The sequence below is a fragment of the Salarias fasciatus genome, chromosome 8 (genome assembly GCF_902148845.1).
Source record: "Salarias fasciatus chromosome 8, fSalaFa1.1, whole genome shotgun sequence".
In the NCBI taxonomy this organism is placed as follows: Eukaryota; Metazoa; Chordata; class Actinopteri; order Blenniiformes; family Blenniidae; genus Salarias; species Salarias fasciatus.
The window spans coordinates 13,816,514-13,827,188 of record NC_043752.1 but is presented as its reverse complement, the minus strand read 5'-3'; the positions used below and the strand labels follow the sequence as shown (position 1 = coordinate 13,827,188).

Sequence of the window (10,675 nt, the reverse complement as noted above, 5' to 3'; positions counted from 1 at the left end):
AAAAATCTATTGGAAAAGTTTATAAGGCATCTCACAGCCAGCCTGAACCCGCTGGCTGACTGGTTTTGGCTAGCAGTCTGGATTTTTTACACCTCGGAGGTAGTAGTTTAAAACTTGGTGAAAGAGAAATGTTCCATCTGTGAGATTCTGGTCACTTTGTTTTGTCAATGGATGATACTATCTATGAAAAGGGAAATGTTGTTTAGGGAACTGGAGTGAACAGATCACAAGCTGTGTATTTTGAATCCTCAAATAATATACTGCATGCCAGTTGTTAGTCAGTGATAGTATTTAGAAGTTCAGTGTTCAAGTTATATTGATGATTAAACTATTAAAAAAAAAAAAAAAAAAGACAAGGCAAAGAAAATTTCTAACATCATTCAGATAAAAGGCAATCCAGGGTGCTTTACAGAGAAATAAAGGAAACATATTAAAACAATCCACCAGCCAGGGTCTTCTGTGTGAGTTTGGATTCTCCGCGCATATACGTGGGCTTCCTCCAGATATTCTGGTTTCCTTCCACACTCTATAACTATCTTGCTCCTAGGTGTGAATGTGAGTGTGTGTGTTGCTGTCTGTGTTGGTCTTGCGATGGGCTGGCAAACTATCTAGATGTACCCTCCCCTCACTCATAAGTAGCTGGGATTGGCTCCAGCACCCCATGACCCTGAGAAGGACAAGTGGCAAAGATGATGAGTGCAAGGAGTGGCAATCCACTTCAGAATCTTAGTCTTAAGCAATTTATTCATTTATTTATGTATTAAAAACAAAGCAATTACGAACAACATGAAAGGGAAAATAGATAAGGCAAAAGCATTATTAAGATAAAGATTAAATAAGTAAAATCTATTGTTTAATGGAAAGTCTGAGCAAATAATAGCGCTTTATGGTTTCATTCAAAAGTAGTGAGTGTGACAGCAGGGAAGTTAATTCCACAGGTGAGGAGTTTAGGAACTAAAAGCTGCTTCACTTTGTTTCTTCTGACCCTGGGAACACTTTGGAAACCTCTTCCTGAGGATCTCATGGTTCTTGATGTTCGATATATCAGGGACATATTTAGGCCCATGACCAACAACAGAACAACAAAATGTCTACCGTCCAAAAAAAGTGATCCTATCATGATTAATTATTAAAGTGGGTATTTGCACTTTTATTATTATTATTATTATTATTATTATTATTATTATTATTATTATTATTATTATTATTATTATTATTATTATTATTATTATTATCATCATCATCCTTTATTTAACCAGGTAAAAGCCCTCGTCAAGATATAAAATCTGTTTTTCAAGAGGGACCTGGCACCTGACATTATATTGTGAATATATGCATGTGATATATAGAACATGTTTCGGGAAGTCACTTGCTTTCAACCTTAATTGAGTCCAAATGTACAAAGATGGCAAACATTTTGTCATAAAAATCCTTATCCTCAAGCAATCATTGATCTTTGTTTGATCACGTACGATTGAAGATAGATAGGTAACCAGGTTACACAGTTACAAATCATAAGACCCAATGACGATCACTGGAGACGCACTTTAAGAGGGTCAACACGTCCACTGAGTTTTCACCTGTCGATGACCTACATTTGTAAATCAACGATTTGTCGCCATCTGCTGGAGTAAAGCTACAGGACAGGAACTGCAGCCTCTTTCTGGTGGAAGCAGATCCAACATATTTCTGTTGGGCATCAGGCATCAGCGGCAGGATAAAGAAAACGACCCCACAACCGATAAATTCATGTCACAGGACTCCTGACTCTGCCCTGCTCTTGCAGCATCCCTCTGACGTCATCAGCAGGCGCCTTTATTTACCACTGCAGCAATGGAGGTAAACAGGGATGAAGCTGAGCGCTGCATTGACATTGCGGCTGTGGCGCTGACTAACCAACAGCCGGAGAAGGCGCAGAGGTTTCTGGAGAAGGCGCAGAGACTTTTCCCCACAGAAAAAGCCAGGGGTGAGTAAAGAATGCTCGGAGGGCGTAACGGTGGGAGCTTCGGGCCGTGGAGGTCCGCAGCAGCATCACCTGCAGCAGCATGCCATCACCTGCATCCCGGATGCGGCCTTCGGTAGCATCCCAGCTAACTGCTCCGATTCAGTGGTACCGGCAGGAAAAGCTGTTCTGGAAATACTCTGCTACTGATCGATTTAATGTTTTTATTGTTTTTGTCGTGGTTTGTATTATTAGAAAGCAAAGATTTGAAATGCCGGTCAACTCCAGGCCAAGGGAGGGAGGGAGGGAGGCACAAAGTGTCCCATCACACTTCAGAGCAACAAATAACAGAATTAGACATGTGTGATTTAAACAGCTGGATATTAGATGATAAACCCAGCCTTTAGAACTCAAAATGTTGAGTTATGTTTTGTGTCGAGTCAGTGGTAATGGGGTGGTCCTCCTATACTCCAGCCAGAAGGATTTGGAATGGTCCACAGATGGCAAGAAGTTTTTTTTTTTTTTTTTTTTTTTTTAATCAAAGCAATTCTTTGAAATTTTGACAAGGTTGGGCCGAGAGAGATTTCCATCCATTCAGCCATCCATTCATCCAACACAGAGAAGTCAGTATTTTATTCACAGACCTTCTTACTGTGGAGCAGGAATGCTAACCATTACTTCATCGTGCAGCAGGGAGATTTCCATTCCCTCAAAAGGATATTTGTTCACAATCTAGGTGGTGACACAAAACCAGAAAGCATGTGCGCTTTTACACTTTGCATCTGTCACACAGTAGTCAAATTGTGTGGTAAAACTTATGTGGGCTTCACTTCAAGCTTGGACAGTGATCTATAGTAGTTTTGCAACACATTCCAGGCTTATTTCTCTTTTATACCAAATGAGAATTGGGAATGGTGAAAAAAAGAAAGAAGAAGAATCCTGTCTATAAACACTTATAATCATGGCACATCTTCCAATTTGTAAAACATGCTGCACATTTAAATGCACGTTCAAACTGTAGCTTTCTGTTGCAGACATCCATTCATCTAACTGCTACACCAATGTGTGATACTGTTCGAAATATTTATCAAATTATATCCCCTGTCAATAAAAATGACACTAGATAATTCATCTTTATACACAAATAAGTGGTGCATTCACCAGGAACAGCTAATGTATTGTCAGTGTTGGGGACTCAACGCGTTTGAGAGCATTTAGTCTTGCTCTCCCCAGTATGTGCACCTTTCTTTCTCTTTTTGTTGTGCTTCTGAAGATATTCACAGACAGCTCATAGTGTATGCCAGAACTCTTTGACGTGGTACAAAACAACCGGTAACACTTTACTTGAAGCCCCCCTGTATAACACATTATAAATACATTATAGCACTGTATAGCTATAAATGATCACAATGCTTTATAACATCAGGACCTAACCCTAACCCTAATCCTATGCTGTATAGTGGGTTATAAAGCATTGTGATCATTTATGAGTGTTTATAACTATTTATAATGTGTTATACCGGGTGCTTAAAGTAAAGTGTTACCAAACAACCCATAAAACCTTGTGTTTGTGTGCAGTATAGTAAGAAAGTAAGAAAGTCTTTTGATATGACTGTTGATTTTATCAATGATGACACACTTTTTAATTTGACAATTTTGTACTAAATTCAGTATAATATAATTAAACAATACACTGCACAAAAATAAAAAGGTTAAGGCTTCTCACTAACAGTATTTGCAGCCTACTGTGGGACTTTGGCTTCTTTTAACTTCCTACCTGAATATTTTCACAGCACTTATTTTTAAATCTCTTATAGTGTTGCTGGACTTCATTGCAAAAAATGGATTTACACCCGGACAGAATGACCAGTCAGACTTCTCTGGGGTGTCAGGGCCTCGGCAGCGGCAAAGTACAACTGAGGATACCCAGCCTGAGGAGAAGCCCTCAGACATAAACAAAGCCTACACAGCAGATCAGCTCGAGGCTGTGAAGAGGTATGAAAGCGTGCGAACAATGTGAATAATCTGTTTTAAGAGCCTGTTGACTGCAGTGTTGAGATATTTTCCATCTTTACATAATGTTTCATGTTCCTTGCCATCTGTACACAGGATAAAACAATGCAAAGACTTCTATGAAATCCTCGGGGTTCAGAAAGATGCCTCGGAGGACGAGCTCAAAAGATCATACAGGAAGCTTGCTTTGAAGTTCCACCCAGATAAGAATCATGCTCCAGGTGCAACGGAAGCATTTAAAGGTAACCTGATAAGAGGCAGCACCTGTGCTCACAGAAAGTGCATCATTATGTATAAACGAGGATCTATCTTATACATCACCTGTTCTCTGTTTTCTATTCTCTACTACTTTTTCTGACTCCATAATTTAATTAAATGGATGCTTTTCTCCAACAGCGATTGGCAACGCTTATGCCGTTTTGAGCAACGCTAACAAAAGGCGACAGTACGACCAGTATGGAGAGGAGAGGAGGCATCCCTCCGGACACAGCCATGACACTGGAAACTTTGAGCCAGATATCTCTCCTGAGGACCTCTTCAACATGTTCTTCGGAGGAGGCTACCCGTCAAGTGAGTGTAACTCCTCTGTGTTTTCATGCCACGCTCATCAGATGCAGTATCTTGTCTTTCCAGTAGTATTTGCTGTTATGTTCCTAATAAGCAGTGGTTTGTCCTGCATTAGGTACTCCTCATGTGTACACTAACGGACGGATGCATTACCAAAGGCGAGAGAGAAGAGAGAGGCAGAGAGATGTGAGTTTTTAATTTAAAATTGCTACTTGGGGTGAGACAAAGCTCTGTGACCTTGGCTTATCCCCCCACGCTTTGAGAACGGTTGTTCTTTATATTAAAATGTTTTCATGATAAAGAATAATCGACTTCACTATGAACCAGCAGGGGGAGACATTACACTGTGTTCAGTTCTGCCACGCCAGGCACATTCAGCAACGGTTAGATTTCCTTTGTGTTTAATGTCGACGTGTTGTTTTGCAGGGAGGCCTTGCTCTCTTTGTGCAGGTCATGCCCATCCTGGTCCTGGTCATTGTTTCAGCTCTCAGTCAGATCATGGTGAACAGCCCCTCCTACAGCCTCAGCTTCAGGCCGTGAGTGTGATCCCTGTTGCATCAGTGTGTAACTGCAGTTGCACAATAATATCCTGAAATTGCGCTGACTTACTTACTTTTTGATGTGGAGATAAATAACACCCTAATTCAGTCAGATCCTCCACATTCTGGTGTTTACTTGTGCCATTTGTCTGGCCAATCTGCAACGGCGAGTCTCCATGCTGAACGCCGTTCTGTTCCAGATACACTTACGTGTTTTCTGAGTCTTCTATCAGCTGTGAGTCATGTTAACAGAGACAGACAGTGCTCCATCTGTCGTCCTCGCCATACTGTCGTATGATAACTCCCCGACACCTCACCGTATCTTCTCGCAGGTCAGCGGGATACTCACACAAGCGGCTGACGGAGAACCTGAAGGTGCCATATTATGTGGGGGAGCAGTTCTTCAAGGAGTTCACTGGCGTGAATCTGAAAAATCTGGAGCGAACAGTGGAAGATGACTATATTTCCAACCTTCGCAACAATTGCTGGAAGGAGAAACAACAAAGTATGCTGCTCAGGGGAAAATGAAAAAATTGTTATTTGATCATTTAAACTTGAAAATTAGTTGTAGGTTCTGCTTTTACCACTTGCAGGAAAGGCTTTATGAACATATTCAAACTCCCACTGTCACTAAAACATTTTTTTCTGAATTGTTTCTGTGTTTCTTTTTGCAGAGGAGGGCATGCTGTACAGAGCTCGCTATTTTGGAGACACTGATCTGTACCAAAGAGCGCAGAGGGCTCGCACACCAAGCTGCGCCAAACTGTCAGAGATCACAGCTTCATTACACGGCTGAGAATGCATCTGTGATTGAAAGCAAGTTCACCAGAAAACTCTTCTTTTTTTCTTCAACAAATGTTGTTATGAGTTTTCAGATGTTTTGGATAATAACACAGCTCTCTGTTGCTTCTTGTCTTCAGGTTTCCAGAAACTCCACGAAAAAAAAAAAAAATACTGGATGTAAATAGGTAAGCTTTAACAATCTGGCGGCTGAAGAAAACCCAACAAGCAACACAAGCAAGGCGCCATAAAACTCCACCAAACTGGATTTAAAAAAAAAAAAAAAAAACGACTGAGAGCGTTTCAGTATGTGAAATGACCATCTAATGTTATTCTATTATTTGGAAATGGAAAAGCCACCTGTCACATTTTGTCTGCCTGACGAGATGTGGGTTTATACAACCTCCAAGCCTCAGTTTTGACTGGAAGCCATGAAGCTGAAAAGGGCACTTTAATGTGATTTTGTCTTTCTTTGCAAGTATGAAACCAGAACCTAGTTGAATCATATGAAATTATGCAGATGTTATTTATGTAGCAGTGCAACTGATATCACATTGATTGCTTCCCTCTTTGATTTTATCAGCCACACCAGTGGAGAACTGTTTGAGTCCACTGATGTGAGTTCATATGCACATTCCCAAACTATGCAGGAATATTGTGAAACCTCTGATAAATATACAGTCATGTCCACGGTTCGTCAGACACCTGAACACCTGAGATTCGTCCTCTTCTGCTGTGTGTGAGATAACATCTGTCCCTGTCACTTTACCTCTTTTCATTGTACCAAGGAAACAGTTAAATGTAACTTACCTTAGTGTCACTTACCTTCACAATAGATGCCAAGAGAGTGAGACATGTGCCTACCCACAAAGTGGGACTTGAACAAGTTCTAGTTTTGGAGCATTATGTCTCTGTTTCATCTCGTTTGTCTGAAAAAGCAACTCTTTTTAGAATTCAATTTCATAGTATGCTATTTATTTTACCTATTTATTGAAAGTATAGATGATCATGCTGAGAAAACGGTTCCGATCTTGCTTTTCCACCATGTTTTTACTCCCAGGTGACAAAATAAATATGGATGCTTGAACCTGTTGATTGTGACTCATTGCTCCGTGGCGAACGTGCGCAGAAGGAGAAGCAGAGCTTGGCACTCAGGAGTTTTTTTGGCCTGCCGGCCCCGCTGGCTGGCTGAGGCGGGGGACTGGAAACATGACTGCGTGCACGTTCACAGAGAGCTGTGCTGCATGTGCCTCGCAGGAAGTGTAGTGTCATATTCTTGAACCACAGAGACTTTTGCCAGACTTTGTAGTTCTGCTTTTTTATCTACTGTATGATGAGTGTTAGTCTTTCTTCTTTTACTTTAAACGCTTCCTCATTTTTCTCTGTGGTTCAGACTTTTAAACTTTGTTGGATTTTGATGACGATCTAAATTGAATGCAGTTCAACATCATTCCTCACAACAGTTATTTTAGTATTATGGTAGCTGAATGTTTGAAAAAAGATATTTGCTCGTTCAAAAACCTGTTTGACTCCCATAAGGAACCTGGATTTGTTCATGAAGCACGCAAACAATGGTTCATGTGAACTTGACACGTCATAAAATGACAAGCAGAAACAGAGGTTGTTAGAAAATAATAATTTATTTGCGATCATGAAAGTACAAAAACAGTGCAATGTTATGAGTATTTGAATATCAAATAAAGTGGAAAGCGGGACGAGGCTACACAAACACAAGTTCGAGCTTTGTCGGAAATCTTAAGCCAAAGCTTGCACAATTTCATTGTTCTCCGTGTGATGAATAGAGGACTTTATCATATACTGCACAGGGCAAGCACTGGCAGGCCTTTATGCCTGACGCGGCCACGACGGCCCCCAACTGTTCTCATTGTGTACAGTTCATCAACTCATGTCCACCTCAGTTAACAGTAATGTAAAAAAAAAGAAAGAAAGCACACAATGGTTTCAATGACTATGAATCAATAATAATATAGCTGCCGTTGTATGGTTTCAATAGAAACTGAGGTATGCATTTTTATATTTGCAAAATGCCTATTTACCGGATATAGCATGATGGTTACACTTTGTAATTCAAAAGTCTGAATGTCAGTGAGCAGGTGTTAAAACAACAGCTGCTCGGGGTACCATAAACAGCTCCTTTACTGTCAGATCAATAAGCTGCATCATGACAAAGTCCATCCCTATACTTCAGAAGGCATCATATACATGAAGGTATAGTAATAAGGCCCTTCTGTGAGCTTTTACTGTCACATTATAGACACTGAAACCCAACAGTTCCTTGTCTTTCTCAACATTCTTCAATGAGGAGCTCCTCAGAGCTGTACAGTTTCTTCTTAATGACACGGAAACCAGTGCTAAGTTTGATAGCTTGTCTCACTGCGTGAGTGGAGCTCGACTTTGTGCTAAAGAGTCCTTGGATTTTAGGCCACAAGCCACCCGACTCCAGCCTCAGCACCAGCGTCAGCTGAAAGGTGGGTACAAGGTAGGGGTCCACAGACAGCTGTCCCATGCTCTCACAGGTGGCCCCTTGCTCCACACAGAGGTCGATGAGAGCCCCTCTTAAACCACAGGGCTCGCTAGCTGCCAGGTGAAGGAGCTCCTGCCCAATGTGCTCCAGAAGCTTCTCTGGGATGAGCAGTTTGGTACATCTTAAGGCGCAGTCTGAGTCTTTGGCTTCTCTTAAGCTTCGTGCAATAAGCTCCACGACTTCCTTCAGGATTGTCTCCTCCATCGGATCATAGAACAGGTCATCATTAGAGGGACACAGATCTCCGAACACGTCTGACCCTGTGGAAAAAATGAACAGCATGTTAGGGCCTGAAATACGAAACCCATAAGAAACTGTTCACAAAGGATTTCACATATCTGCAACAAAGCTTACCTGATTCTGACAGATCGCTCCTGCTGCCATTGTTGGAAACAGACTCAATGCTGCTGCTATTGGTGGATGAGCTGAAATCAGCCAGTCTTTGGACCAGTTTGCCCCAGGACAGCCTTCGGGGACTGGCATCCACTGGGGAAGGGGGTGAGCTGCCAATATCGGTGGGTGCAAAGAGATCAGGCATGGTTTCCTCTCTGCAGTAGTCAAAGAGCATCAGCTGCTTCTGTGGGCAGCTGCTTGGGAGGAAACAAAGGCGACAGATCAGCACTCAGACACTGTCTTTAAATGACCTATTAATGGTTCACTTTAACTGACAGCTATGTATTTAAACTATAATATGCCAAGAAATGCACAAACAGTACACATTAGCAGCAGAAACTACATGTATGTGAAAGCAACTAAGAGGCTGTTCACTCTTTCATTTTACTGTAAAGTTAGCAAAACTGCTAAATTATAACAGCGTACTTACAGTATGTAAAAAGCGTCGCGGTGCAAGCTTGCTGTGGCAGTTGAAGACAAGTTATTGTCTCCAATTGTTCCCTGCTTTTTATCTGTACTCCGCTCGTCTCCTGGCTCTTCCAGCAGCTGCCAAGCTCTGCAGTCTGTCCCGCAACAAAGTATATATACGGGGGCTCCGAGGCCACGCCCCCCGCCTCCCGGCCAGCCAATCAAAAAGAGAGGCACGCCATCTGAGCTGCAGCCTGCCTGGTAACATGCCAGCAGAGGAGACAAACAGGAGGTGGGGGAGGAGAAGAGGGGGGCTAGCTGGCTCATGAATAGCACACTCCAGCGCCATGGAAATGTACATGAACATGCCTGGACATGTAAACATCATATGCATTTGTTTACCAGCCCGCTCGTGTCTGAATGCATGGCCGTGCTGCTGCTGCTGCTGCTGTAGGTTACAGGCTGGAGTCCGTGCAGGCAGCTCAGCTGGAGCCAGTGTTGCAGTGTACATTACGTCACCTGTTTTTTGCTCAAGCATTACATCAGAATTTTTTATCTGCAAAGAGAGAGATGCAAACAGCGAAACGGGCAGCTGCATAAAACAGCGTCAGGGACACGATAAAGCAATAAAAGGTAACATTTAATCAAATCCTGATGAGAAAACAGTCTTTTATCGCCCATATTTCGACACTGCAGATAAACAAGAACAGCTCTGACGCAGATAAACAAGCATCTGAGAGTTGTTGACACATCACATTTTCAGTATCTGTCATGAAAGAAATCTTTTTTTTTTAAAAAAAATCATTAGACTATACTGTAGTTTTATTGGTAGGTAGTTTTCCAAGCTTCACACTGTACATATAACACAGTTTGCTTAAGGAAAGTTTTGGAGCGCTGCCAGATTTCTGCTGTGCTGCATGTGAGTGGGCGTGGGGAGGGCTGTCGGGGAGAAACTAAACAGGCACCAAACACGTGTAGGTACAGTACGTTCTAAGGAGACCAGAAATTAAAGAGTCCTCCAAAATCTGTTGTGATGCTGCGCAATATGTTTACCCCCTTCGAAAGAATGCGGGAGAACTTTTCAGGTGTCAGCAGCTCATATATCCATAGTAAATATTTTGACTTCCACAGCTCGTAACATGAGCTTGCTAAAAAGTGTCCTGTGACAAACTATTGACCTCTGAAGCAGGAAATTTGACGTGCAGCCAGAGGCGTGTCATAAAATGTTCTGGGCAGTCCTTAGATGCTCCCAGAACAGAACACTCTGTGCAGACTCAGCCTTGATTTGTTTGAAAACAATCACTCAAAGAGGGAAGAACAGCAAGATTTGCGTACAGTATTTCCTTGTAGTCAAAATGAAGAAAAGGCAATACTGAGGGCACATTGAAACCACGGAAAAACAGAACATTTTTTGCCTTCAAGAGAAAGTGACAAAGCCATTGACATTGCAGATTTCGACAAACACCACACCACCAGCAAAAGCAGACA

General features: G+C 41.9%; 2 protein-coding genes across 2 annotated transcripts; one reads left to right on the top strand and one right to left on the bottom strand.

Annotated features, from left to right (window-relative positions):
* The first annotated feature begins 1,652 nt into the window (after window positions 1-1,652).
* Window positions 1,653-6,130, top strand: dnajb12b (DnaJ heat shock protein family (Hsp40) member B12b). The gene is made up of 9 exons (XM_030097383.1): window positions 1,653-1,966; window positions 3,760-3,937; window positions 4,052-4,197; window positions 4,352-4,525; window positions 4,638-4,708; window positions 4,949-5,058; window positions 5,394-5,566; window positions 5,736-5,877; window positions 5,982-6,130. The coding sequence occupies exons 1-8, from the start codon at window positions 1,834-1,836 to the stop codon at window positions 5,855-5,857; spliced, it is 1,107 nt and encodes a 368-aa protein (XP_029953243.1). The 5' UTR covers window positions 1,653-1,833; the 3' UTR covers window positions 5,858-5,877; window positions 5,982-6,130.
* A 1,331-nt stretch (window positions 6,131-7,461) lies between these two features.
* Window positions 7,462-9,324, bottom strand: ddit4 (DNA-damage-inducible transcript 4). The gene is made up of 3 exons (XM_030097385.1): window positions 9,210-9,324; window positions 8,741-8,973; window positions 7,462-8,646 (listed from the first exon to the last, which is right to left on the bottom strand). The coding sequence occupies exons 2-3, from the start codon at window positions 8,952-8,954 to the stop codon at window positions 8,147-8,149; spliced, it is 714 nt and encodes a 237-aa protein (XP_029953245.1). The 5' UTR covers window positions 8,955-8,973; window positions 9,210-9,324; the 3' UTR covers window positions 7,462-8,146.
* Between the last annotated feature and the right edge of the window lie 1,351 nt (window positions 9,325-10,675).

What these genes read in the sequence shown, in the direction of transcription:
- ddit4 (XM_030097385.1), bottom strand. Translation starts at nt 8,954, where the DNA reads ATGCTCTTTGACTACTGCAGAGAGGAAACCATGCCTGATCTCTTTGCA. An exon ending in GAGCGATCTGTCAGAATCAG is followed by an intron (nt 8,647 to 8,740) that starts GTAAGCTTTGTT and finishes TTTTTTCCACAG; the next exon opens with GGTCAGACGTGTTCGGAGAT.
- dnajb12b (XM_030097383.1), top strand. Translation starts at nt 1,834, where the DNA reads ATGGAGGTAAACAGGGATGAAGCTGAGCGCTGCATTGACATTGCGGCT. An exon ending in CAGCTCGAGGCTGTGAAGAG is followed by an intron (nt 3,938 to 4,051) that starts GTATGAAAGCGT and finishes ATCTGTACACAG; the next exon opens with GATAAAACAATGCAAAGACT. An exon ending in GAAGAGAGAGGCAGAGAGAT is followed by an intron (nt 4,709 to 4,948) that starts GTGAGTTTTTAA and finishes GTTGTTTTGCAG; the next exon opens with GGAGGCCTTGCTCTCTTTGT.